The 27,964-nt window shown below is 52.8% G+C and overlaps 3 protein-coding genes across 3 annotated transcripts in view; 1 reads left to right on the top strand and 2 right to left on the bottom strand.

Moving 5' to 3' along the window:
• Nucleotides 1–13,919, bottom strand: part of SNUPN (snurportin 1) — a 43,721-nt gene extending 29,802 nt beyond the window's left edge. Inside the window, exon 1 of the mRNA XM_069559624.1 lies at nucleotides 13,458–13,919. The gene's annotated coding sequence lies outside the window, so the exon portion shown is untranslated. The remainder of the gene's footprint in view (nucleotides 1–13,457) is intronic.
• IMP3 (IMP U3 small nucleolar ribonucleoprotein 3) lies at nucleotides 1,818–13,951 on the bottom strand. The gene is made up of 2 exons (XM_069559626.1): nucleotides 13,458–13,951; nucleotides 1,818–3,014 (listed from the first exon to the last, which is right to left on the bottom strand). The coding sequence occupies exon 2, from the start codon at nucleotides 2,912–2,914 to the stop codon at nucleotides 2,360–2,362; it is 555 nt and encodes a 184-aa protein (XP_069415727.1). The 5' UTR covers nucleotides 2,915–3,014; nucleotides 13,458–13,951; the 3' UTR covers nucleotides 1,818–2,359.
• On the top strand, nucleotides 13,052–27,032 carry SNX33 (sorting nexin 33). Its single transcript, XM_069559622.1, has 2 exons — nucleotides 13,052–15,830; nucleotides 22,309–27,032. The coding sequence occupies exons 1-2, from the start codon at nucleotides 14,369–14,371 to the stop codon at nucleotides 22,560–22,562; spliced, it is 1,716 nt and encodes a 571-aa protein (XP_069415723.1). The 5' UTR covers nucleotides 13,052–14,368; the 3' UTR covers nucleotides 22,563–27,032.
• The last annotated feature ends 932 nt before the right edge of the window (nucleotides 27,033–27,964 follow it).

The following is a 27,964-nucleotide window of genomic DNA, read 5'->3' as shown; positions in this document are numbered from 1 at the left end:
CTTGGAAACTGAGGTTCAGGAACTCTCTCTAAACCCTGATGTTTCCCAAGGGCTGGCTGTGACAATGTTTGCACTTTTTTTTTTGTTTGGACATGCCCTGTGCCGTGGGACATCTTTGTTCCTGACCAGGGATTGAACCGGCATCCCCTGCATAGGAAGCACAGAGTCTTAACCACTGGCTCTCCAGGGAAGTCCTTGCATAACTCTTTTTAAAATTATTATTTGGAGGCTAATTACTTTACAATATTGTATTGGTTTTACCATATATTGACATGAATCTGCCGTGGGTGTACATGTGTTCCCCATCCTGAACCCCCCTCCCACCTCCCTCCCCATCCCATCCCTCTGGGTCATCCCAGTGCACCAGCCCCGAGCACCCTGTATCATACATCGAACCTGGACTAGTGATTCATTACACATATAATAATATACGTTTCAATGCCATTCTCCCAAATGATCCCACCCTCTCCCTCTCCCACAGAGTCCAAAAGATTGTTTATACATCTGTGTCTCTTTTGCTGTCTCGAATACAGGGTTATCGTTACCATCTTTCTAAATTCCATATATATGTGTTAGTATACTGTATTGGTGTTTTTCTTTCTGGCTTACTTCACTTTGTGTAATAGGCTCCAGTTTCATCCACCTCATTAGAACTGATTCAAATGTATTCTTTTTAATGACTGGGTAATATTCCATCGTGTATATGTACCACAGCTTTCTTATCCATTCATCTGCTGATGAGCATCTAGGTTGCTTCCATGTCCTGGCTATTATAAACAGTGCTGCGATGAACATTGGGGTACATGTGTCTCTTTCAGTTCTGGTTTCCTCAGTGTGTATGCCCAGCAGTGGGATTGCTGGGTCATATGGCAATTCTGACTCTTAAAGGAAGCATTCTAGCTCCACCACCTATTGGCTATGCAATCTGAGGTAGTTTGACCCATCTCTGCCTCAGTTCCCTTATTTGAAAAGTAAAGAACTGGGCTCCCCACATCATTGAATTGTTGGATTAAATGGATTAAGATATGTAATGCACGAAGTGTCTGACATACAGTAGAAGCATTTGCTATTATTGTCATCTCCAGTGTCACCTCCTCTTGTTTCTTCACCAAATGTTGCCTTACACCTGGTGAGATGGAGATGGTACAGGTAAAAGCAACCCACTGGTCTTGGCATTCTGTTATTTCCCTTGTAGTGGTAATGAGTAAATTCGGTAGTCTTCCTTCCAGTGAGCTGGCTGCATTAGAACAGATCCTCTCCCTTCATGTTCTTCCATTGTCATCAGGCTAGGCTCCCTGACTCCCAATCCATCCTTTGTGTCCCTCAATAAAACCCACTCTAACTGGGCAACTAACCTTTCTCTAAATTAAAGGCTGGGCAGGTAGTGATGGTGGGCAGTGATGGGTAATAGCTGTGCAGCTGCTGCTCTGGGCAGGCAGCCCTGGAGCCTCCCGAGGGCTCCACTCCTAAGAACTTTCCAAGACCCTCCTGGGCTACTTCTAACCGCTAGATAAGCTACAGGGTGATTATTTCCTTAGGCAAGCAAACACTTCAGCCCTCTAATATGGTATTTCCTGAGGCTGGAATAGCAACAGGAAGTCCTGTGGGGAAGAGTTCTGCCAAAACACTCATTCTGAGGAAGGGATCAGTAAACTGACAAATCTGGTCAGCCCTGTACAACATCCTGCAACCTCCACACGTGGAACCCAGGGCAGGTCTCACCCACAGGCAGCTCGCTGCCGTCACTATTCTTCTGTGGGTTCCTGAATTCAGAGAGACCTATACATGCGACCCTATGTGACAAACCCAGACAAAAATTTGCACTTAAAAAGCAGTTAGGCCATTTATTGGCATCAGGAGAGCATTTCTTTAAACAAGAGAAAGAACTCTGAACACTAAAATCTCATCTATTTTATGAAAACTTGAGACCAACCTCTATGACATCTGTACACAGTTTAATCACGAACAAGAGCAAGGATTCGAGTTAAATAAATTAAACCACACTGTCCTGTTACAAGAAAATGAAACGAAAGCTGGGGGCGGGGATAGGTCCTCCCCAATCCCAAGTCCCTGCATTCACACCGCAATATTTCAGGTACAAGAACAAAACAAGTCCCCAGTGCAGTACAAAACCGCTTCCCATTGTTTCTTATGGCAGTCACTGAATTACCAATTGTCCGAAAGCTAAGAAAATTTCGTGGAAAAGGGCGTACCCTTTGGCTCCATGCGTGTCCTGTAGCTGAGGAGGCAAGTTCTTAAGAACCGACGACTGGCTGATACACTCTTGGGGAGATGCGCCTTCACAGACTCTTAGGCTTGTGTCTCAGCTTCCCCATGCAGTCCTGGCGAGGGGAGTCCGCTAGGCGTCCAAATCGAAGTCGTCACGCTCCTCATTGTACTCCAGCACGTGCCGCTTGATCTTGGACGAGTCAACCCAGGTGACAAAGTCCTCCATGCTTCGCGTGACAAGGAAGGCGGGGTCGGTGACCACGTCGGGGCCCACGCGCACGTGGCCCTGCTCCACGAATGCCACGGCGGCCTGGAGGTGCTGCGCCATGCGCAGCTTAAGCAGCACAGTGGGCAGGCGGCGGCGGCAAAAGGACGAGGCCGTGACGAAATCGCAGAGCTCCAGCGATCCCCGCGTGGGCACTAGGCCGAGAGCATACAGCTTATCCAGCAGCGCGGCCGAGGAGCGCACGCGAAACGGGTCGCACTCCGGCAGATCGCGCAGACGCCGGGCCAACTCGCGCACAGCACGGCTCAGCTGGTTGTAGCGCGTATAGTCCTCGCGCCGCTGCAGCCGATAACGCCGCAACACGCGTAGCTCATGCAGGTTGTGATCTGTGACCTCCCAGTTCAGGAAGTCCACCTGCTTGAGCAGCTTCTGCTCGTGAAACTTAAGCTTCCGCACCATGATGGCGGCTCAAACGTTGCCGGACCGGAGGTTCAGCGCGCATTCCGGCTGCAGCGCGACTTCCGCTTCAGTACTGCTAGACCCGGCCGTCTTTGGGACCCTGCGCCAATGAAAGGAAGACTCAGGGCCAGGCCTCCCATTTCCATTGGTCAGGGTGAGGCCACGCCCCGTGTTCGTATCTCGCGTTTCTTCTCCGCGTTCTCTGAGGGAGGCGGAGGGAAGAAACGCCTGGAGAGGCCTGGGATGGGAGGGGAGGGTTCCTAGGCGACTCTGCGCTGTTTTAAGTTACCTAGTGCCGTAATTATTTCCTCTCGTTTAGGTTTCTGTCATTCAGGGCCTCTCTGGAGAGCCTCTTCCAGAAGAGCTAAAGAGGATAGTTCCGGGAAAGAGGGGTGACCGCCGCGCTAATATGGATATACTGTGCTAACTGACCTTGGCGGGGGTTGGGGTGGGGAGGGGCTGTCCTCCCACCGTGTTGGGGCTTCTCAGAGCCGACTGGGGCTGATCGGATATCCCCACGGCCTACTAACCGCAAGTCTATTAACGAGGCGGGCGGAGCTTTTTCACCCTACCAATTAGGGCTTGAAGCCACTGAACCTATCAGTACTGCTTCCCAGGCTACCTCTGCACGCCCAGAATCAGGATCTACCCAGGAGTCACTTGAAAATCTGTGTTGTTAACAAGAATGTCAGGTGATTCATAAAATCCAGTAAATTTGAAAAACTTGGATAGTACAAATCCTGCCTCTTTAATCTGGGCTGAAAAGAATTAGCCTGACAGGTTGGATTTCTGGAGTATTTCGTGAACGGACAACACTTTTTCTGCAAATTGTATCTGTTTCAGTTTAGTGTAGCGCTAACAGGACTAACTTCTTTATTTACCCAAGACTTTGACGCCACCTAGCTTCTTTGCCTGTAATTTTATTTTTGTACGCTTTTCATTGTTTTTTAAAGATACAATATTTAATATGGGCGATACTATATGTAACATATGTGAGATACAGGAATATTTGTGGACCCAACAGCCAGTTTAAGAAAGCATCACCAGGACCTATTCAACCACTCTCCCAGTCAGAGGTAAAAATATCTGCTCTCCTGAATTTAGTGTTTATCTTTGCCTTTTGTTTAAAAAGAAAACAGTTTTATCATTTTATGCATCCCTAAGTATACTGAGAATTTTCTTACTTGAAGCATAGCCCATGGAACAGCAGAGAGCTGTTGAAAATGCAGAATTTCAGACCCCATTCCGGACTTACAGGATCAGAATCTTCATTTAACCAGATCCCCAGCTAATTTGCGTGCATATTTGAGAAGTGTTGCTTAGATGATATCACATATGGAATTTTTTTTTATATATAGCTACAGTTGCTTTTAAAAAACTGCTGCATTATATTCCATTGTTTTGTTGTTATTCACTTGCTCAGTTGTGTCCGACTCTTTGCAGCGCCACAGATGGCAGGCTTCCCTGTCCTTCACTATCTCCTTGAGTTTGCCTAAACTCATGTCCATTGAGTTGATGATGCCATCCAATCATCTCCTACTCTATTGTTCTCTTCTCCTCCTGCCTTCCTAGCATCAGCGTCTTTCCCAATGAGTTGGCTCTTCGAATAAGGTGGCCAAAGTATTGGAGCTCCAGCATCAGTCCTTCCAATTAATATTCAGGGTTGATTTCCTTTAGAATTGACTGGTTTGATCTCCTTGCACTCCAAGGGACTCTCAAGAGTCTTCTCTAGCGTCACAGTTTGAAAGCATCAATTCTTCAGCGCTCAGCCTTCTTTATGGTCCAACTCTCACATCCATATATGACTACTAGAAAAACCATTGTTTGGTTCTGTTCAATTTATTAATCCATCTCCTGTTGGATTTTTTTTTTTTGGAGTGACTATTTTTTAGCAGTGCTACATTCCTGTAGTTTTCCTGTTGCACCTATGCAGTAGCTTCTAGTATACATCTTGAATTACTGAGTTGTAAAGGATGCGTGCGGAGGAGGTGATGGCACCCTTCTCCAGCACTCTTGCCTGGAAAATCCCATGGGCGGAGGAGCCTGGTGGGCCACAATCCATGGGGTTGCTAAGAGTCGGACACAACTGAAACGACTTAGCAGCAGCAGCAGCAGCAGCAGCAGCAGCAGCAGCAGCAGCGGATGCGTGAACATGTAAAGCGCATGCTCAGCTTTACTAGCTGTTGTCAAATTGGTTTCCAAAGGGGCTGTACCAATTTATTTTCCTTTGTCACTACATGAGAGTTCCCTTTGCTCCTCATTCTTGACAGTGCTTGGTTGGTAGACTTTTTAAATATTTGTGAATCTGATGAGTGTGTGATGGTATTTTACTGTGATTTTAATTTACATTTCCTGATGAATAAAGGTTTCATATATGTTTCTTCCTCTGTGGAATGCCCCTTTGTGTATTTTTCTATTGGTTTGTGGGGTAGGTAGAATAGTGACCCCTCTCCCAAGATGTCCACCCAGAGCCTGTGAATGTCACCTTATAGGAGAAAAGGGATTTTGCAGATGTGATTTAATTAAGGATCTTGAGACAATGACATTGTCCTGGATTAACTGAGCCAGTCTCATTAATCACAAGTGTCCTTAGAAGTGAAAGAGGGAGGCAGAAGAGTCAGGGAGATATGATGATGCATGCAGAAGTCTGAGGTGTGATTTCTGACTTTGAGGATGATTGGGAGCCAGGAGCAGAGGAATGTGGGCAACCTCTAGAAGCTGGAAAAGGCAAAGAAATGGATTTTTTACCTAGAGCCTTCAGGAGGAACATGGCCCTTGCTGACACCTTGATTTGAGCCCAGTGAGATCCAGTTTGGTTTTCTGGTCTCGAACACAGTGAAAGAATAAATCTGTGTTGTTTTAAACCACTAAGTTTGTGGTAATTTGTTGCAGCTGCAATAGGAAACATACAGATTGTTCGTTTGTTTTCTACTTTATTTGAAGGTGTTCTTTGTATATTCTAGATAGTAATCCTTAGCTAGTTATCTATGGTGTGCAAATATCTTTTCCCAGTTTGCACTTCATCCCCACACTTCATATTCCCCCAGCCTCACTCCCTTCCATCTTCAGCCTTTGTTCAGTGTGTGCGGGAGGACTCTTGGTTAATTCCCTTCTCCCCAGACAATAAACATAATAAATAAGTAAATTATATTTGTTGGCAGGTGATAAGTGTCATATAACAAAATTGAGCAGGGTATAGGAGAGCTTGGGGTGAGGATGGGCTGTAATTTTAAACAGGGCATGTGAAGGTAGGTCTTACTGAGAAGGTAATATTTCATGGTGGGTTAGCCATGTGGATATCTAGAGAAAGAGCATTTCAAGAAGAGGAAGCAGTGAGTACAAATGCCTTAAGATAAGATCGAAATGTGCCCGGCATCTCAGAAGAGGAATAACAAAGCCATGTTGGCTGGAGCAGAGTGGGCTAGTAAGTGAGGAAAGGGGGCTCAGATAACAGAGGCTCCACAGGCTCTCTTAAGGTCTTTGGTTTTTAGGTTGAGTGAGATGAGGACATTGGAGGGTTTTGAACTGAGAACTGACATCTAACTTATGTTTTAAAAGAACCACTCTGACTGCTATGTTGAGAACAGACTGTCAGGAGGCAGAGGTGGAAACATAGAGGCCATTAGGAAGTTGGAGTGATGCAAGTGAGAAGGGTGGTAGCTGGGACCAGGAAAGCAGTTGTGAGATGCCAATGAGAGAGGAGTTCCAGAATAAAGAGAAAGGTCAAAGGATGGCTCCAGTTTTGAACCTAAGTAAGTGGCAGAAAGTACTCATTACCTGAGATGGGGGATATTGCCAAATAGAACAGATTTGGGTGGCAAGATTAGAAATTCAGCTTTGGACATGTTGGGCTGGAGATGTCTACTAGACATGCAAAGAGAGATGGCAAGGAGAATGACTTGTAAGTCTGGTAAGTCTGGGGTTTTATTTTTTATTTTTCTTTTTTGCCAAACCTCGAGGCACGCAGGATCTTAGTTCCCCAACCAGGGATAGAACTTATGCCGCCTGTGTAAGTCCTAACCACTGGACCACCAGGGAGTTCCCTCAGTTTGGTATCAGCCCAGAGAAAGGCCTGGGCTGAAGATTTAAAATTTTGGATACTATTGGCAGAAAGATGGTGTTTGAAGCCATGAGTCTGGGTGAAATTGTCAAAGAAGTGAAAATAGAAAAAGACAAGAGGACCACACTACTAGTATGCACTCTGGTGTCAAGAATTATTGACTTTTTGTCCCTTTCTGGCATTCAAGATGTCGAAGCAAGGTGCAAAAGTCTAGATTTCCTTGGGTCTTCCCCTTGGAGCCATGATCAACTGTGCTGACAACACAGGAGCCAAAAATCTGTATATCATCTCTGTGAAGGCAATCAACGAATGACTGAAGAGACTTCCTGCTGCTGGTGTGGGTGACATAGTGATGGCCACAATCAAGAAAGGCAAATCAGAGCTGAGAAAGAACATACATCCAGTGATGGTAATTTGACAATGAAACTCATATAGGAGAAAAGATGGTGTGTTTCTTTATTCTGAAGATAATGCAGGGGTCACAGTAAACAATCCCTGGAGGAGGAAATGGCAGTCCACTCCAATACTCTGTCTGTGCACGGACAGAGGAGCTTGGCGGGCTACAGTTCATGTGGTCACAAATAGTCTTGACACGACTGAGCAACTGAGCACATAGTAAACCGTAAAGGCAGGATGAAAGGTTCTGCTGTTATAGGACCAGCTGCAAAGGAGTGTGCAGACCTGTGGCCCGGGATGCATCCAGTGCTGGCAGCATTGCATGCTTCTTCGATGTATTTGTAAAAAAGATGTAAAATAAAAATTATTCCCCCCCCCCCGGAAAACAAAACAAAACAGAATTATTGGAGAGAAGTGGATGAACCCGTGTAGTAGAAGGGAAACCAGGAGAGTATGGCTGGCCAGTGAAAATGAAGAAAGTGTATCCAGGGGGAAGGAGTGATCAACCTGGTCAAATGCTACAGAGAGCCTAAGTACAAGAGAAGGGCTGAGAATAACCATTAGGTCATTGATGGCTGATAAGAGTTTGAGTGGAGTGTGAGATTGAAAGAATGGCTAGAGGGGTGTAAGAAGAGAAAGGGAGGAAAAATGTTGGAAGCAGCTGTTAGAGATGGCTATTTTGAGGAATTTGCTGCAAAGGTGAGCAGATAAAGGGATCTACTAGATGGTCCAGTAGTTAAACATCTGCCTTGCAATGCAGATCCCTGGTCAGGGAACTAAGATCTTACGTGCCCGGGGCAACTAAGGCCACAAGCAGCAACTTCAGAGCCCTTGCTCTCTGGAGCCCATAACATGCCATAACAAAGAACAAGTAAGACCTGATGCAGCCAAAAAAAAAAAGCAGAGGTGGGGTGCAGGGCGGGGGAGTAGTTGTTGGGAGGGAAGTGGAGTCAAGAATCTATTTTTTAAAGGTGTGCACTGACTCTTCCCTCAATACCGACATCTCGTTGGTTGTCATTCCAGTCTGTTCTACCCCCATAAAATCCCAAATTTGCTTCTTCCCAGACCATTACCTCAGGCCTTCATCATCTCTTGAATGCGTTTCTGTAGTAATAGTCCAGTGTGTCTACCATGCTAGCCACCAGCGGAATCAGCCTGGAAACCACTGGCCATAGTTCTCCCTTGCTGATTCCTTTTCTAAAGGAGGAAAGCTGGGATGGGAGATGGATGCTGTTTCCTGTGTCTGAGTCAGGGTCCCAGCAGGAAAGAGAGAATACACTCCAATTAGAATAACACGAGAATTTAATAAAAAATTTCCCAAAGGAATGGGCAGGGTGTGGGGAAACCACAAAGGTTAGTGCAGTTGCCTGAGAGTAGTAACTGTGGGTCCTGTTACCCATAGGTTTGAAGAGAGTTGAGAATAGAAAATATAGGTTCTGGAAATCTCTGTGAAGCTTAGGAGTGAGCTTTCCTCATGAACCTGAAAATAGGGTGGCCACTGTGAGACAGAAACCACCTCCTCCCTCAACATACGGAAGTAAATCTAAGGTGTAAATGTGTATACATATGTGACTTGGGCTTCCCTGGTGGCTCAGTGGTAAAGAATCCACCTGCCAATGCAGGAGTTACGGGTTTGATCCCTAATCTGGGAAGATCCCCCATGCCATGGAGCAACTAAGCCCGTGTGCCACAACTATTAAGCCTGTGCTCTAAGCTGGTACTCCACAAGAGAAGCCACTGCAACCACTCTAGAAGCTTCTGCACCACAACGAGAGAGTAGCCCTACTGGCTGCAGCTAGAGAAAGCCTGCGTGCAGCAACAAAGACCCAGCACAGCCAAAATAAATTATCAAGATGTGACTGAAGCATTTGGGAACCAACTAAAGACCATCAAGGTGGTGGCTGGGGGTCCCTCTGAGGGGTGGGGTTAGACTGAGCGCCGGAGATACTTTCAAACGGTGGTGTTGGAGAAGATTCTTGAGAATCCCTTGGACAGCGAGGTGATGAAACCAGTCAATCCTATAGGAAATTAACCTTGAATATTCACTGGAAGGACTGATACTGAAGCTCCAATGCTTTGGCCACCTGATGTAAAGAGCCAACTCATTGGAAAAGACCCCAATGCTGGGGAAGATTGAGGGCAGGAGGAGAAGGGAGTGACAGAGGACGAGATGGTTGGGTGGCATCATCGACTCAATGGACATGAGTTTGAGCAAATGCTGGGAGACAGTGAAGGACAGGGAAGCTTGGCATGCTGCAGTCGATGGGGTCACAAAGAGTTGGACACAACTGAGCGCCTGAACAACAACTAGTAGGGTGAGTAGAAATCCCATTGATTGTCAGGAAGCAACAGTTAGAACTGGACATGGAACAACAGACTGGTTCCAAATAGGAAAAGGAGTATGTCAGAACTGTATATTGTCACCCTGCTTATTTAACTTATATGCAGAGTAGATCGGAGAAGGTGATGGCACCCCACTCCAGTACTCTTGCCTGGAAAATCCCATGGACGGAGGAGCCTGGTAGGCTGTAGTCCAAGGGGTCGCTAAGCATCGGACACGACTGAGCAACTTCACTTTCACTTTTCCCTTTCATACATTGGAGATGGAAATGGCAACCCACTCCAGTGTTCTTGCCTGGAGAATCCCAGGGATGGGGGAGCCTGGTGGGCTACCGTCTATGGGGTTGCGCAGAGTCAGACACGACTGAAGCGACTTAGCAGTAGCAGCAGCAACATCAACAAGCACTAAGGGAGTAGCTGCTTCTGTTAAACCAAGTTTGGAGAGAGGTTCTGCAAATGGAAGAGAGATCACAGAAAAGGGGTGTCCCAAAAGGAGTTGTGGGAAATATTCAGGCTCTGGTCCTGGCGATCCTAGGCTGAACTGAGTCCTCAGAATCAAGGCTGCACCTATGGTTGAGGGGACCAGACCTCAAGGTTTCTTGGCTGAGAGAACCATTGGTTCTTCCCATCCTGGGGCATTCAGTTTCACTGGACTCAAGTGGGTAACCAGAAGTTACCCACTTCTGGTAACTGGGTTTCCCAGGGAGCAGCTCAAATTCCCTTGGTCTATTGATGCGTAAATTCAGGTGTGCCTGGACAGTTGAATTTCTCTTTGCAAAGTAATACCTGGGCTTTTGGGGTTTGCACATAAACCTTTATTCTGGTCAAATGCCAGCTCTGCGTGGGGCATTGGATCTACTCACTGAACCAGTGAAATTGGCTTTTGGAGCCAGAAGCCTGCAAATTACACCCTTCAAAACAACTCAAGGTGGGGAATTCCCTAGCAGTTTAGGGGTTAGGGCTCTGTGTTTCTAGTGCAGGGGGCATGGGCTCTATTCCTGGTTGGGGAACTAAGATCCTGCATGCTAAGCCGCCAAAAGAAAAAAGCAAAATAAAACAACAGCCCAAGGTGCCCACCTTTACAGCACCACCTTGTGCGAGTTAATCTACAACAAGTGGGAAGTATGAGCGTGAGGGGGAAGGAGGTTCTAGTTAGAGGAGGTAGACAAGGCTCAGGGCATAGCCAGGAAGGGGAGTAGGGGCTGAAGTCTTTGTTCATCTTAGGTACCTCCTGTCGACTTAAAAAAATTGCACAAAATGAGAGTTGCAAGTTAAGTTTTATCTTGGGCAAAACGCAGATTGTAGCCTGGGAGACAGCACCTCAGACAGCTCTGAGAAACTGTTCCACAGAGGTAGGGGTTGGGGGGAGGACAGTATATGTGTGATTTTGGTAAAGGGGGAGTACATTGTAATCAAGCAAATATTTTTTGTAGAAGTTTCTGCTAGTCTTGTGAAGCTTCTTTAATCAGCATTAAGGATTTTAGTTTTAGTGCTTTTCTTAATATGAGGAGATACAAGAATTGGGCTCATAAAATCAGCTCCTGAGAATATCTATCTGAAGACCTGTCCTGCCAGTTTTTCCCTGAGCACAGAGTGCATCATTTCTGCTTTCCACCCTGAACTCCTTCAGGGGTGTTGAAGGTCAATGCTGCAGCAGCACATGCTTTAATCCTTATAGAGTTAGATACAGAGAAGGCAATGGCACCCCACTCCAGTACTCTTGCCTGGAGAATCCCATGGGCGAAGGAGCCTGGAAGGCTGCAGTCCATGGGGTCCCTGAGGGTCGGACACGACTGAGCGACTTCACTTTCACTTTCATGCATTGGAGAAGGAAATGGCAGCCCACTCCAGTGTTCTTGCCTGGAGAATCCCAGGGATGGGGGAGCCTGGTGTGCTGCCGTCTATGGGGTCACACAGAGTTGGACACGACTGAAGTGACTTAGCAGAGTTAGGTAGATGGCAAGTGCCAATTTGTAGTTGACATTCCTCCCTCAGGAAGCGTTCCTTGATCCTTGCTCAACCCAGGTTGGGATAGGTGCCCTTCCAGTCACATTTCATGGCACATCGATTTATTTTCCTGATCCATCTGAACTTCCGGTAGGTGAGGACAATGCCTTATTCCTCTTTGTAGCCCAGGAGGCCTGGTACAGAATACTCAGTTAATGTTTCCTTGAGTACATGATCAAATGAATGAGACAAAGACAATGAATGAACAGAGGACAAGAGTTGTTAGGTCGCTCAGGCGTGTCCAGCTCTTTGGTACACCATGAACTGCAGAATGCCAGGCTTCCCTGTCCTTCACTATCTCCTGGAGTTTGCTCAGACTTATGTTCATTGAGTCGGTGATGTCATCAAACCGTCTCATTCTCCTCCTGCCCTCAGTCTTTCCCAGCATCAGGGTCTCTTTCAATGTGCCAGCTATTCTTATAAGACAAGAGGGTAGATTGTAAACTCTCCAAGGCAGGCACCCCCACTACCTTCTGGTACCCTGATCCCCAGTGCCCAGCACAATGTCTGGCAGAATCAATGACCAGGGTCAAGAACCCTTTACCTCTTCCCAGAGCCCCAGCCCGACCATTCCTCTCGTCCCCGTGGTGTTAGCAAAGAGACACCGGTCCCCGCCAGCCGCCGCTCAAAGCACGGCGGAACCTGGTCGTGCCTACTCTTGTTACCCGTCACTGCAGATGTAGTCTTGTCTTTCTCCCCGGAGGGAGTCGCCCAGGACAGGGGTTCTCCTGGCCCTGTCCGTCTAGGGTACTAGGACCCGCAGCGGCCTGTATCCCAGCCAGCTCAAGCTTTTTCCATGAGGGCACCGCTGGCTCTGGGGCCCCCTCCAGAAAACAATCCCCAGGCGGCGCCACGGCGGCGTCCGGCCGGAGCGGTGGCGGGGCGGAGAAGCGAGAGCGGGGGTCTGCGGGTTTCCGCGCACCCTTCCTCCACCTCCCGGGTCCCGGCTCTGGCGTTCTCCTTGTAGCCCCGCACGTGGCAAACTTTCAGAGTTTTCCTCACTTGCGTCACGGAAAAGGCAAGAGGGTGACGGAGCCCGGGAGGCGAGGCGGCGGCTGGAGAGCTCCCCCGCGCGGCGCTTGAGCCCCTCGGGGCGTGAGGTGTCTCCCTGAGAGCGCGGACAGGCTGCGGGGGTGCGGCTGCCCTAGGGTCTGGCCCCGGAGGCTGCCTCTTCCGCGACCGATCGTCTTGCTCTCGCATCCCGATCTCCCCGCGAGTGAGTAAAGGCGCCCGCCACAAGAGAAAAGAGAGGAGTAGGCGGGAGCCAGGCTGCTGCGTCCCAGGCCAGCGGGAGGGCGGAGCCGGGCCGTCCCCGGCCAGCCAGGACGCAAGGAAGTGCCGCGGAGTTTGCCCAATTCCCCAGCCTGCTTTTCCTTCTCCCTCCCTCTCCCCACCCCTCAACCCCCCCTCCCCGTCCCCCCGCCGGCTATTCCCTCCTTCCTCGGGACGCCACCTCCCGGAATCGCCTTTTTTTTCTGTTGTTTTGGATCTGGCTTCTCGCTGGCGGCGCCGAGGAGCCGCGAACGCTAGAGAAGAACGCGGGCTCGGGGCTCAGGCCGCCGCCCACCGGCGGGATCCCGCAGGGCAGGACGGCCGGACAGACGGCCGGACAGACGGCCGGCCGCACCATCAGCTCTCCAAGCTCACTCTCCAAACTCCTGTTGAGTGTGTGCGTGCACGCGAGAGGGGGAGGAGGGGGTCTACGTCCAGCGCTCCGGGGCCGGTTACCAAGGGGATTACCTTTGGACGAGGGTCCTTGGACTCAGATCAGGGTCATCTTCAGGCTCAGAAACTGCTGAGGAATTAGGCAAACAAAAGAGGCCACTCAGCTAGTGGCCAGGAGTCGCCCGAGCGCCTCGTCGCGTCCCCTCCTTTCCCCCGGGTTGGGGCTGGCCGCTTGGGGGCGGGGAGAGGGCACCCGAGCCGGCTGAGGGCTGGGGGCCGGGCCGGGCCGCCGGGTCGCAGAGTTGGCCGGCCTGTTGTGTAAGCCTCAGTCCTTGTTTTCCCGGCCTGGCTTGTTGTGAAGCCGGACACATCCACCCCTGGATTCGATTCAGGAGGCTGCCGCTTTTCTCCTTGCCCCTCTTGGATTTTCTGGATTTTTGAAAACCCAGTGGCCCAGGAAGAGGAGGAGGAAGGAGGAAGGAGATCTGCAGAGGAATGTGAGAGCCTCCCGAGGCCCAGGCTGGAGGAGCCAGAAGCAGCTGGGAGCCAGAGCTACTGGAGTTTCTGGGACGGTGGTTTCCAAGTGATTCTTTTCTATTTTAGAACATTGTTCCAGCGGAGTGTCGAATTCTTGCCTTCTCAGGGCTGGTTTTCTCCCAGTCACTTGACTTTTCTTCTAAGAGTGGGAGGAGGAGAGACTCTCTCCTGCAGGGGCTGCGGAAGGAAGGGAGGAAGACCAGGGACATGAGCCCTCTCGACTCACAGGCATGTGCGGGCAGACCTGGTAGGGCCGATTCTGGGCCATGGACATTGCTTTGAAGAGAGAAGGCTGGATACCTTCTGTGGGTGCTCAGACCCCGCAGTAAGGGCTGAGAGACCGAGGGCTGTGGCCAGCCTTGAGTTGCTCGTGCATCCTCGGACACCATACCAAGTGTCCTCAGTTCTGGGCAGGACTCTCCTCAGCATTCTCTACCACTGGCCCAGACATGGCACTCAAAGGGCGAGCCCTCTATGACTTCCGCAGCGAGAACAAGGAGGAGATCAGCATCTGGCAGGACGAGGACTTGGTCATCTTCAGTGAGACCTCGCTGGATGGCTGGCTGCAGGGCCAGAACAGCCGTGGGGAGACCGGGCTCTTCCCTGCCTCTTACGTGGAGATCCTCCGTTCTGACACCGGCTCCAACCATGCCGACTACTCCAGCAGCCCCGCAGGCTCTCTGGGCACCCAGGTTAGCTTGTATGACAGCTCCAACACTTCCAGGAGTGGCGGCGGCAGTGGCTTTCTGTCAAACCAGGGTAGTTTCGAGGAGGACGATGACGATGACTGGGATGACTGGGATGATGGATGTACGGTGGTGGAGGAGCCACGGGCCGGTGGGCTGGGCACCAACGGGCATCCTCCGCTCAACCTCTCCTACCCTGGTGCCTACCCCAGCCAACACATGGCCTTCCGGCCCAAGCCACCCCTGGAGCGGCAGGACAGCCTGGCATCTGCCAAGCGAGGCAGCGTGGTGGGGCGCAACCTCAACCGCTTCTCGTGCTTCGTGCGCTCTGGCGTGGAGGCCTTCATCCTGGGTGACGTGCCCATGATGGCCAAGATCGCTGAGACATATTCCATTGAGATGGGCCCTCACGGCCCCCAGTGGAAGGCCAACCCCCATCCATTTTCGTGCTCCGTGGAGGACCCCACCAAACAGACCAAATTCAAGGGCATCAAAAGCTACATCTCCTACAAGCTCACACCCACCCACGCCAGCTCACCTGTCTACCGGCGCTACAAACACTTCGACTGGCTCTACAACCGCCTGCTGCACAAATTCACTGTCATCTCGGTGCCCCATCTCCCGGAGAAGCAGGCCACAGGTCGCTTTGAGGAGGACTTTATCGAGAAGCGGAAGCGGCGGCTCATCCTCTGGATGGACCACATGACCAGCCACCCTGTGCTGTCCCAGTACGAGGGTTTCCAGCATTTCCTCAGCTGCCTGGATGACAAGCAGTGGAAGATGGGCAAGCGCCGGGCCGAGAAGGACGAGATGGTGGGTGCCAGCTTCCTGCTCACCTTCCAGATCCCCACAGAGCACCAGGACCTGCAGGATGTGGAGGACCGCGTAGACACCTTCAAAGCCTTCAGCAAGAAGATGGACGACAGTGTCCTGCAGCTCAGCACGGTGGCCTCGGAGCTGGTGCGCAAGCATGTGGGGGGCTTCCGCAAGGAATTCCAGAAGCTGGGCAATGCCTTCCAGGCCATCAGCCATGCCTTCCAGATGGACCCCCCCTTCAGCTCTGAGGCCCTCAACAGCGCCATCTCTCACACGGGCCGAACCTATGAAATGGTTGGTGAAATGTTCGCCGAGCAGCCCAAGAATGACCTCTTCCGGATGCTCGACACACTGTCTCTCTACCAAGGCTTGCTCTCCAACTTCCCCGACATCATCCACCTGCAGAAAGGTAAGAGCCAGTGTGGGCTGGAGACCCTGACTGCGTCTGCGCTCTGCAGGGCACAGGGGCTATGAGGATGCCCAGATGGAGCAGAGCGGCTCAGCTAGTCTTTCAGTCGCTGTCTCATCTGCTCATTCAGCAAGGGTGTTGAGCACCTAGCAGACGACAGGCACTATTCTAGGTACAGGGATATTTATGGGCAGGTCTGGTCCCTGTCCTCATGGAATTCACTGTTTACCTTCTTGTCTGTTCATTCATTCAGTCACTCATTCATTCATTCATTTATTTTCTCTGTTTTTGTCTCATTTACTCGTCTACCCATTATACATTGAGTCCTCCAAGTTATTAGGCTGGGTTCTGGGAACACGGAGCTGACCAGGGCCCAGGCCTTGCCCTTGAGGAGCCCACAGGCTTGTGGGGGACATGGGCACAGACCCAGATAATGAGAGCACAGAGCGTAGCCTGTCTTCCCGCTTGTTACCAGCTCACCTCCCTGCCTTTGCAACTTCAGAGACTGTTCTCATGGCTGTACATCCTATCTGTGAGCTTCCTCCCTATCTGTGTTCAGGAGGGTTGGCTGTCCCCATTTTGCAGATGAAGAAGCTAGGTCCACAGAAGGGTGGCTGCACAAGGAGTCCTTGGCCAGCTGGGACTGTCCCTTCCTTTTGCACCTCCCCAAGGACACATGCATTTTGGCCACCTCCCAAGCTCAGCCGTGTGTTCAGTTCTCACGGTCTCCTCCCTAGGGGAGGGACAGGATGGGTCCCTGTTACTGTGGGGCTGTCAAGGAACTGCCAGGGAAGTGACTCATACCCGGGTCACCGAGGGGCACCCGGACTGGGCTGAGGGAGAAACCGGGGGTCCAGGTTCCTGCCCACATGGTCCATCCGATTCCCCCTTCATGAGCCTGGCTTCTCTTCTTGCCTGAGCACTGAGTCAGGAGCTGACCCGGCAGGTGGCTGAGTCTTGTGGACTACAGGCAGGGCAGGAGGGAGGTGTGGTCCTCCCCAGGGCTGCTTGGTAACTCAGGAAGAACGTCTGCAGGGCGTGGGGCTGGCTCCCAGGCCCCTGAGCCCTGAGGTCAGGCCTGGCTTGGTGGAGAGGTTTCCTCTGGGCGGGGCCAGGAAGCCGGCTCTGCGCTGAGCCTGGGGGACAGCAAACATCACCACCCTGCCTTGGTCGCTGGTAGTAAACCAGCCTTGTTCCCCTTTGTTGTTGTTTAGTCACTAAGTCGTGTCTGATTCTTCGCCACCCCATGAACTGCAGCACGCCGGGCTTGCCTGTCCTCTATCTCCCCGAGTTTGCTCAGACTCATGTCCATTGAGTCAGTGATGCCATCCAACCATCTATAAGAGGTCACTTCTAGAATTTCTCCAGCTTCCAGACTCTTTTTTCCCCTTACTGTCTCTTCTTCCTCCTTCTCCTCTCTGCTTTTTTTTTTTTTCCTTCTCCACATTCCTCTCTTCCTCCTTCCCTTCTTTCAGCTTCAGGAGACATGACCTGAGTTCTGGTCCTGGCTCTGCCCCCAATTTGTTGTGTGTCCCTGGGCAGTGCCTTCCTCTCTCTGGGCATTAGTTCCTCAGTCTGTAACACAGAGTGGACACTGTGAGCTCTCAGGCTTTCAAGGGGGCGGGGTGGGGGAGAGAGTCCTGGAGAATGTCTGGTTGAGGACAGAACGCTGCCTTAGTTTCGGCTCTGAGTTCTGGGGAGGGACAGGGCAGGGGTGGTGGCTGGGGCCGGCTGGCCCACTGGGGCAGGTGTCGCCTTGTGCGGAAGTAGAGCCATGCTCACTGCTGCACTAGGGCCTGGGAAAGCTGGTTCAACCAGCTCCTCGGATGGCGTGTTCCTGTGTGGGCAGGAGGAGAAAGGTGAGCAGGGGCAGTGATGAAACAGCTGCTCATGTGCATGGCTAGGGACCCTCCACCCAGGGTTGAGCTGAGAACAGGAAGGCAACCCTGGACTCAGGGCTCCCAGGCTCCCATTAGAGCAGGAGGGATAAAGTCAGTCTGGCCTTTCTGGCCCTGGGTCAGGGGCACGGAGCTGAGAGAGGCCACTTCTGAGTTTCCACTGGAGGCTAAGATGAGGGGCCCAGTGGCCCTCTGCCGGTGATGTATTCAACCTCAGACAGAGGCCACACCTACCTTCCCTTAACCAGAGGACCCCTCCCCATTCGGCCAAGGGCTTTGGGGCTTACTATTCTTCTTTCTAGGCTCTGTACCACCACTCCCAGCCCTGTGTGAGGCAGCTACTACAGTGGTTAGGGAGTGGGGCTTGACTGGCTGAGACAGAATTGGGCAGGCTTTGGGGAGCCACAGCCTGCTGGGGGGAGAAGTCCCATGGTGGCCCTGTGGATAGAGACCTTTCACAGAGGGAGGAGCAGGAAAGGTGGGCCCTGGGTGCCCTGAATGCTGTCAGCCTGTTCATACACTCTAAAACATGGTGAGCATGTGGGAGAGGCTTTGGAAGGAAGGAGACAGGAGGCCTGGTAGGGTTTAGGAGACCAGAATTTGGACCACATGTTGTCTTTGAGGTGACCCCGATTGAGTTTCCTCCCCTGAAAAAGCTTAGGAAAATGGGCCATGGAACCCATTTGGTGCAGAGGTGAAGCCTACCAGCCTTGTTGGCCCACCAGCCCAGTCCCTGGAGCTCAGTCCAGGGGTTTCTCTTATAGGGAGAAGGGTAACCATGTGATTTATCATCCAAACCAGGGCAATCTTGTGGGAGGAAAAGCGAGCCTTGATAATAGCTAATCTGGGACAGCGAGGGGAAGCAGTGACTGTCCAGGGCCCCTGCCTGAGAGCCAGCCAGGGCAGGACTCTGTCCTAAGACTCATCACAAACAGACGTCAGTGTGGGTCCCTCCATTCCCAGATGAGGGGCAGTGAGGTGGGCTGATGATCAGAGCAGGAATTGGAGCCCCAGTGTCTCTAACTCCACAGCCAGGTTGTAGACACTGTGTCAGACAGATGGGAGTGAGGGCTCCCTAAGGGGTGGGTGCCTGGGGTAGACGAGCCAGAAGGGGAAGGACCAGGGAGGGAGTTGGGTGTTCTTGCACCAACTCAGCTGGCATCCTCTGTGGCCTAGAGGCAGGCCCTGGACCACACAGCATGCATGGAGGGGTCATGGTGCTCACAGGTGGCCAAGGCAAAGTGGCCCTTGCAGGACCAAGTTCTACCCTGGGGGAATAGGTGGGTCTAGCCGCTGTGCTCTGGGCCGTCACCAAGCTCCCCTTCTGCCTCCCTTCCTAGGCTCCCATGAACAAAGAATTGTATGGCCCCGAGCCACCACCAGCTGGGTCTTGGCTGTGACTGAAAAGCAGTTCGCACCTAGCTGCACAAAGCATCTGGAGCTCTTATCCTGGAGCTCCTGGAGTTCCATCCCAAGTACTTTAAACGGATTAGTTCAATTAAACCTCTGCTCTGACTAGAAGGCAGGGACCATCATTATCCCATTTTACTGATGTGGAAACTCGAAAGTGCTGTACTACCCTGAGCAGCTGTCAGCAGCATCATATGTAGCCCAACCTGTCCCGTTTGACAGTGAGGAGACGTGCAGTCCTTGTTGGATGACACAGTGGACTAGGACCCAGACCTCCTGCCCTCAACCTAGGGTAGGAACAAGATGGATTCATGGGGGAGTTTAGGGAATATGCCTGAGACCCTGGGGATCTGAAACTCCAACCTTCCTGTCCCTGTTTCTTGGATCTGGTCTATAGGACAACTGCCAGGGCAGGAGGTGCCCAGGGTCCTCAGCTCAGGGTGAGTCCTAGGTGGAATGTGGTGGGGTGAGGGGGGACTGGCCCAAGCCCTGACTCCCGGTTTGTCTCTGGGATGCGTTAGTGTTAGCTGGTACCAGTCCCACATCTGAGTCACAGGGTGGAGGGTGACAGAGAGCAGGGTGGGGCCTCCTCTGGCCCCCATAGGCTTTGCCCCCCAATCCCTGGCTCCCTGCCTGTCTGTGGATACCTGGCAATTGCAATAGATCATTCCTATTATCTGGGCCTCAGTTTCCTTCCTCTAAGGCCATGGGATTGTGCTTAGTCGCTCAGTCAGGTCTGACACTTTGTGACCCCATGGACTTTGTAACCCACCAGACTCCTCTGTCCATGGGATTCTCCATGCAAGAATACTGGAGTGGGTAACCATTCCCTTCTCCAGGGGATCTTCCCAACCCAGGGATCAAACCTAGGTCTCCCGCGTTGCAGGTGGATTCTTTACCATTTGAGCCACCAGGGAAGCCCAGGTCCATGGGCTATTTAAGGCCTTCAATAGCTTCTTAAATGCAGGTCCATCCCCACCACACCCAGACTTTTTCAGGAAGGTGGAATCCAGGCTGGTATGTTTCCTTTGCTGAAGCCTAACTCTAGTTTCTTTGTCCAGCTATTTTCTACCTTTCTTCTTCTGGTTCTTTCTACCCCTTGGGACCTTCTCCAATTCCTGAGTCCATTGTCTGGATGCCTCATGTATGTGCCTGGAGGACTTGGCCTAGGCTCCCTGCAGTAGAAGTGGTGTCCACTCCTGCTCTGCAGGGCTCCCTCAGGGCCAGATATCCTGCACTTTGTGGGCAGGAAGGAGGCTGGGAGCCCCTGGACAAGTCCTTTCCCACCAGGGCCTGAGTTTCCTCTGAAGAGTACCGGCGTGGTGGTGGAGGTGAAGGTGGCCATGGGGGTAGGGGCTGGACAGCTGTCCTCTAAGGTTGCTCCAGTTCTGAAGCCTCTCAGGGCGTGTCTCATCTTGGTCCCACAGTCAATCCCTCTCCTGCCCAGGTCTGGGCGATCAACCTGGGGAAGGGACCCAATTTGGAAGAATCTGAATGAATCAATAAGGATGGAACAAGAGGCAAGAAGAGGTGGTTCAAGGAAGGTGCTGAAAGGACTGAGTGGGCTGGGAGCTGGGCACTGTGGAGTTCTTTTGGGTGCTGTGTGAGCAGTCCTGGAAGTGTTGCAAACGTGAGTCAGCCTGCCCGAAATGCCACTATTTGCCGATTAGCCACACACTTGCCATCTTCCATGGGTACTGCTTCTAAAGGCAGGGTTATTTCTGGCACATAGTATATGCTCAGTAAATGCGTCCTGAATGCACTGAACAACTTGAGAGTAAACAGATTACGTTTCAAAGGTTCCTGAGAGGCTCCCCCTTAAGGAAGAGGTGGGAAGCATTGAAAACAAGCCTGTTACTCATGTGCAATGGGTACTTTTGAAGTGCTCCAGGAGCATGCTGTCCTCTGTGCCAAGCCTGCCCACCTCCATACTCTTCACACTGTGGATTCCCTACAGCCCTGTGAGGAATGCCTGCCAGGCACAGGCACACTGCCTCCCTGGCTCAGCAACTGCCCACTGGCTTCAGCGCAGAATCAGTCAAGCGCTTGTTAATTCAGAACTGAAATCCTTTCACCAATTGCTTGTTGATTCACTCAGGTTCTTCCAAATTGGGTCCCTTCTGCAGGTTCATCCCCTGACTCCCCATCTGTCACCTGGTTATGACAATGGCCTCCTCTAGTTGCCTGGGGACTGGGGTGAGGAGGGAGCAGAGCCTACATGTGAGAGACACAGACAAAGGAAAACCCCAGGTGGCCTTTCAGCCTCTGTTTTAGAATCAGCAGTGTGATGGGGGCAGGAAGAAGGATGCTCCCTGTGGGAGTGGCACCTGATCAGAGCCTTGAATTATGCAAAAGGATCCGGGAGGCAGAGATAGGGAGGCAGGAGAGAAAGGGTGCATTTGATGAATATGGGGTCAGTGCGGAACAGGTGCAGGGGTCAGCTCCCAGAGGGCCTCCCAGGCCAGGAGAACTGGGGACCTTGCTCTGCAGGCCAGAAGGAAGCCAGGGGAGACCTGGAGTCAGCTTGGCTGCTCTTCAGGTGCTATGGAGAACCTCTCAGAGGTTGGGACTGAAGTGGGGAGATCCGTGGGGGGCCTGTTGCAGCAGTCTGGTGAGATTGAATCAGTTTATCAGACACATGTCAGAATCTGCGTGGGCTAGGCTTTGTTCTAGGTGCTAGAGACATTGAGCTCATACCTGGAGGGATGCAGTCAGAAAAACCACAGAGAGGTAAGAGCTGTGATGGAGGGAAGCCCAGGACACCTGGGAGTAGGCGAGGCGCCTGATGCAGTGGGACTGCCCAGAAGGCTTCCTGGAGAAGGTGATATCTGAGCTGAATGGGGAACCAGCATGAGGGCTGATGAGGCCTGTGGTGGATGGGGACAGCCTGGTTGTAGAAGTCAGTACAGCTAGCAGGGCTGTGACCAGTCAGGTGTGCGCTGCTGGCGTAGCCTCAGGTTTGGAGGGAAGATGGTACGTCTGGCTTAGGACATGCTGAACATGAGGGTTCGGGGGACATCCATGGACCATGGGTCTGGAGTCCAGGAGGGAGGCCGAGTTGAGCCAATGAGGCTACTGTCTGCCCTCTAAGGGTCTCAGGGCGGGGTTAGGGAGCTAATGGGAGAGACCAGAGCCCTAACCGCCCTTGACCTCCACTCTGCCTGTGCCAGGCGCCTTCGCCAAGGTGAAGGAGAGCCAGCGCATGAGTGACGAGGGCCGCATGGCGCAGGAGGAGGCTGACGGCATTCGCCGGCGCTGCCGCGTGGTGGGCTTTGCCCTGCAGGCCGAGATGAACCACTTCCACCAGCGCCGCGAGCTCGACTTCAAGCACATGATGCAAAACTACCTGCGCCAGCAGATCCTGTTCTACCAGCGGGTCGGCCAGCAGCTGGAGAAGACACTGCGCATGTATGACAGCCTCTGACCAGTGGCCCAGGCCCTCGCCCCGCCCCCGGGGCCTTCCCACACCAGCAGTGCCTGGAGGGCGGGGAGTTGGGGGTGGCCTTTGGAGGAGTCATGAATATCCCTGGGAAAGTCCCTCACCCCTTAGAGCTAGGGGCACAGCAGGGATGAGAGCTGGGCCAGGAGCCCTCCAGGCCCAGGCCTGGGCTGCTGGTCAGTCACTTGAGGCCAGGCCAGCGTCTTAGCTTCCCCTGGAGCCTATAGCACATGCTCACCTGGCCACTTCCCCCTCATTCGTTCAGTAGACACGCGGGCCTGCTGCGGTCAGACACTGGGCATCCAGGGCTGCGACACGCCTGCTCTTGTCCCCAGTTGAGGTAGGGGTCAGACACAGAAACAGGCGGGGGCAATACAGAATGATCGATGGTAAGGAATGGGCTTCTGGAAGCTTGCCGAAGGGACCACTTGTTCTGCCGTTCAGGGATAATTCCATGGAGCAGGTGACATGTGAGCAGTATGTCTTGAAAGATGACAAGGACTGCCAGGCAGTGAGTGGGGACAGTGGACGGGGAAGGCATTCAGAGGAGAACAGCCTGGAAAAGCTGTGGAGGCCTAGAAACTCCTCTTCTCCTCTCCTTTGTCTTTCCCCAGCAAGTTTGGGCACCTTGGTGTGTCCCCTTGTGTGACAGAGGGTGGGGATCTGCCTGGCTCCCATGCCCCTGTCCCTGCCCCGCTTCTCCCCACCCCGCAGGAGGGGCTGCAGGCCAACTCCCTCCCGACTCCCCCCTTCACCAGCTGAGCCCCGTCACCCCCTGGCTAGGGGACCACCTTTGCCCTGGGCTCAAGGTGCTGAGACAAGCCACAGACCCCAGGATTTTGGTGGTACCTGCCTGGAGGGGACATCCGCAGGTTACTGGGTATTTGAGTTCACCAGCCATAGCTGTCACACTCCTGTCAGGCTTGGACCTCCAGCTCCCAGGGGTCAGCTTACCTGTTGCCCCAGGGATCCCAGGCCCACCTGCCCATCACCAGGCTCACTGTGATGCCATCCAGGTCCTGGTGGGATTGTGCTGTCTCCCACTCACGTTTACATCCTCAAGGGGGCTCTTCCCACACCCCCAGGTCGGAGTATGGTCAGAAACTGACAGATGCCACTGCTGGCCTTCCCAGGAGGTCATGGCTATTTCTGGCTGCTGCTGCTTCAATCTTCATTCTTTCTTGTTTTCTTGATAAACCTTTTCCAATTAAGATAACAAAAGTATGACTCCTTATTTGGATCCCGGGGTGGGGGATGAGGGTGGAGGGAAGGGTGGAGCCCTAGTTGTCCCTGGGAGCAACTGGACCAGATTCTGAGGTCGTGATGGGCACAGTATTCACTCCAGAACCTCAAAAGTTGGTGGGGGGAGGGCCGTGCTGGTGGTCGGGGCTAGCTGGGGACCTCTGGGTGGCCATGGACCCCAGCTCAATGCAGACCCTTCCGAGACCTCACTCTCCTCTTTTCTCAAACGGGTGGAGTCCTGCCAGGGGTTTGGCTCTGCTGCTCTGTGATCCAGGACTGAGGGTCGCATGAGGAAGGGACAGTCTAGACAGGGGGTTCGTCTCTCCAGGAGAGCATATCCCAGCCTTGCCCCCAGGAAAGCCCAGTCCGGGAGAGGGGGTGGGTGTGTCCTTCCCCGGGCCGTCCAGTCCAGGGTGCCTAGCCCTGCACTGGCTTCCTGGTTGGAAACTGAGGTGGACCCCCAAGCTGTTCCCTTGGGTATGTCCTAGGCAGGATGGACAGGAATCTGTTTCAACATAGGAAAGAGGAGGGCTAGGGGGCTGAGGTTCTCTTGGGGGCAGTGGAGACTGGGTGGAGGGAGAGCGGCTGGGGTCCAGGCATCAGGGGAGGCTTTGGCTGGGCTGGGGGCTGCGGGAGCTCACGGCCGTGACATGGAATGAGGGGTGGCAGGTACAGCGGGTAGAGGCAGCAGAGGCTCCCTGATTGGGGCAGAGCGTCCTCAGAGGAACTTCTGGAATGGGCCCCTGGCCCTGGGTCAAAATTAGGTCAGATTTGGGACTTTCTGTGGAATTTTCCCCTCTCTCCTCCCTGCCCTCCTTCCTTCATTTTCCAGTCCATCTGAGGACCTTCCCACCCTTAACCTCTTCTCAGCTTCAACCTCTAGGCAGCCTTCTGCAGTGAGCTGTCTGACCATGGGGAGAGGTGGGGGTGAGGGGGTGGGCTTCCCAGGGCTCATCTGTGTTGAGTGATGGGAATGCTCTTAACACCAGTGCCTGGAGAGTCCCCTTGTTCATGCTTCCTGCCCTGGGAATAGCGTTGCCTCTTGTGTATCTTAAGAGGGGTGGCTACCTCCCACACCTGCCGTCCTCAGGGTGAGGGGGCTTAGTCTGACACGTTTCTCAGGAGGGGCTGTACGTAGGAAAAGTATCGAGATGTGAGCTAAAGGAAGGGAAGGACGGGCCAAGCCTCTGAGGTCTCTAGGCTGGGACGGATGTCTGTGTGGTGGAAGCATGGATGTCACAGCCCTTCTCTCTGTGTGGGTTGGGGTGCTGGGGGAACTTGAGATTGATTTGGGCTGGCCAGCCTCTTTCAGCAAGGGCCGGGGGACCAGTGTGCGTGGGGGTCCAGTCTGGTAGTGGCTGGGCCTACTGGCTGGCCTCAGTCACACGCCGGGCAGATGTTCCAGACTGAGCTGGACCCAGCTGCCTCCAGTTTCCTCCCTTGGGAGGAGGGTGGAAAACAAGGCCTCTCTTTCTGCCCTGGGCAGCTACCGGGACTTGGAGGTGGGGGGCAGGGACCCCGAGCCTGTCTTGGCCCAGCCCAGGGAAGGAGTCTGCTTTGTGGCCTCATATTGGGGTTGGAGAATGGGGATGGCTCTGTGATCCTGCACCCAGGTCCAGGGGCTCACAGGTGCATGGGCACACAGGTCACACCTGGCTCCACACACACACACATGCATGGTCACACGCTGACACACCTGCACTCCCAGCCACAGTGCAACAGTCACACATTCCCAGCCACGTCCACACTTGCCCACACCCACATGCGTGCTGTCTGTCTCAGTCACTGTCACTCATAGCCCCACCAAAGTCCTGTGCACGCAGGACTCATCCAGTGGCACACACACTCAAGTCATGCACGGCCACAAAGTCACGCATGCACATAGCGAAGGTGCACACACAGATGCTCTAGAGCCGGCCTGCATCACCTCCTGGGGGAACCAGTCCGGATCCTTCATCCTGACACCACCAAGTTCAATTCCTCGTTGCACAGACGGGAAAACTGGCTATATCACCCAGTGGGGATGGGGCATGCTCTGGGGTCAGAGACCAGTTCCCAGTGGGCTCTGTGGCCTGGCCTTGGCCACTCCTGGGCAGTCCCTGGGGCCAGGCTGCCTCTGAAGGCCCCTGGCTGAACCCACTCAACAAAGCTCCAGGCATCTCACATCTAAGAGCCAGGATGTGGTGGGCAAGTCCCAGGCCTGGGCGGGAGGAACATTCCTGCACCATCTCCTCCCCAAGCCTGCAAGGACTAGGCCCGCCCTGCCTGCCCGCCCGCTGACTCAGGCCTCCAGGAGCCAAGCCGGCTTGGCTCCCTCACCCACCCCAACCCACCCCAACCTGCTTCCCCACCACTGCGGCTCTGCTCCCTCTCTCTGCTGCTTGGGGCAAGAGGAGATGGTGAGGCCTTGGCAAAAAGACCATGAGGAAGCATAAAAATTCACCTCCCCCAGATATAGCTCAGAAGGGCTGATTGTGAAACCCCGCTCCTGGCTTTGGCAAAGCTTTTTCCCTTTGGTTTTGTTTGGTTAGTCAAACCCCAGTGCAGTCTAGTCTGTTTAAAAAGCAGTGTCTCACACAGTTGAGTCCTCCTTGGTCCACATGGCAGCCCTGGTAGGCAGTTATGCCATTTCACAGACAAAGAGACTGAGGCTTGGCCCGAGAGAGGATGCGACCTGGCTAGGGTCACACAGTGGGTCAGGGGTGGGATAGACTTGAACCCAGCTCTCTGGCCTCATTCCCTAAAGTCACCTTGATTAACTCCAGAGGGGTTGGCAGATCTTAGCTCCAGAGGTGTGAAAAAATGGGAGGCTGGCAAACTAACTGCTGAAATGTGCAGGGACTTTGAGGGTGGGGTGAGTCCCGCCAGCCCCCCAGGGGTGAAGAGGCTGAGGGCAGCATTGCACAGCGAGGTCTGCAGTGACTCAGGGTCTCCATTTACAAATGAACATGTGCGAGGAACATCACTTCATTTTTCTGTAATGACCTGAATTTCCCTTTTGCTTTCTCGTTAACCCACCCAATAGAAAAGTAATCTGAAATCAATCTTGGGACCCTCCTTTCCCCAGGGAGGCATGTAAGTTTTGGGGCTGGCACATTTGAAGACTTGAGGCAGGCCCCTGGCACTTTGAATTTTAGAAGCTGAATCCCTGATCCTATCACTCGTATGAAATTTTGCCTGCATTCCTCATTAAAGATCATTCATATATACCTACTTGAGTTGGGTTCAGTTAATTACTTGACAATGTCTTGTCGTGTAGATATTTAATTAAATTTTGTTCATTTTGATTTTGTCTTTATTTTATTTTGCTTTTTGATGTTTTGCTACTTTTTGTCTACCTGGCTACAAACATTGTTGTGGGTCTTGCAGAGCCCCTGGACCCTGGCACTGGGCCTGTGTGCCCACCGTGATCCCAGGTTAGCACTGGACCTTTGGCTCATCTTCCCCAGTCTCCTGCCTTCTCACCACCTGCTCTTTTGATCCCACCCGTGTGTCTGGCCCTTTTTCAGTCTGGGGCACTCCAGGTTCCCTCAATTGTCCCTGTACCTTGTGGGTCTCAGGGAACCTCAAGCGGCTGGCAAAATCATTCCACAGCCTCCACCACACATTCAAGCATGAGGTGCTCTGGGAAGCTGCTTAAAGACCCTGTGGAACCCTTTGTCTTCTGAGGTCTGGTTCTGCCTGGGAAGGGGTTCAAGTCCCCACTGTGCCTGGATCTCCCAGCATCTGGGCCATCCACCATCTCCTGGGCAAGCAGTACCGTGGTGGACAATGGGATGGCCAGTGTTTCACAGCCACCCAGTATGCAAGAGATAAGCAGCATCATTTCACAGACTGGGAAATAGGGCCCAGTGAGGGAGGTGCAGAGTAGCAGAGCTGGTGTGAGTGGTTCCCAGGGTCTGGGCTACCCCTGGTGGGGAGTCAAATGACTGATGCCCGAGGTAGGAGCTGGGGGCTGGCTGGTGCCTGGAGGTACCTGAGGCCTCTCCTGGGCTGACTTAGTCCCTTGGCTGCCATTGGAAGGAGTGCTCTGGGTGAGGGTAGCATGAGGCTCCGGCAGACAGCCCTGCTGCCCCCAGACACAAAGCCCTTTCCCTCCACCACTCAGAGGCAGGACTGACGTGGCCGAGCCTGAGTACAAACCA

The sequence above is a fragment of the Ovis canadensis genome, chromosome 18 (genome assembly GCF_042477335.2).
Source record: "Ovis canadensis isolate MfBH-ARS-UI-01 breed Bighorn chromosome 18, ARS-UI_OviCan_v2, whole genome shotgun sequence".
Taxonomy (NCBI): Eukaryota; Metazoa; Chordata; class Mammalia; order Artiodactyla; family Bovidae; genus Ovis; species Ovis canadensis.
This window is presented reverse-complemented; position numbering and strand designations above follow the sequence as displayed.

Bases quoted from the DNA above. Each gene is read 5' to 3' on its own strand.
- IMP3 (XM_069559626.1), bottom strand. From the start codon at position 2,914: ATGGTGCGGAAGCTTAAGTTTCACGAGCAGAAGCTGCTCAAGCAGGTG.
- SNX33 (XM_069559622.1), top strand. From the start codon at position 14,369: ATGGCACTCAAAGGGCGAGCCCTCTATGACTTCCGCAGCGAGAACAAG. The intron at 15,831-22,308 runs GTAAGAGCCAGT...TGCCTGTGCCAG, and splicing joins CATCATCCACCTGCAGAAAG to GCGCCTTCGCCAAGGTGAAG.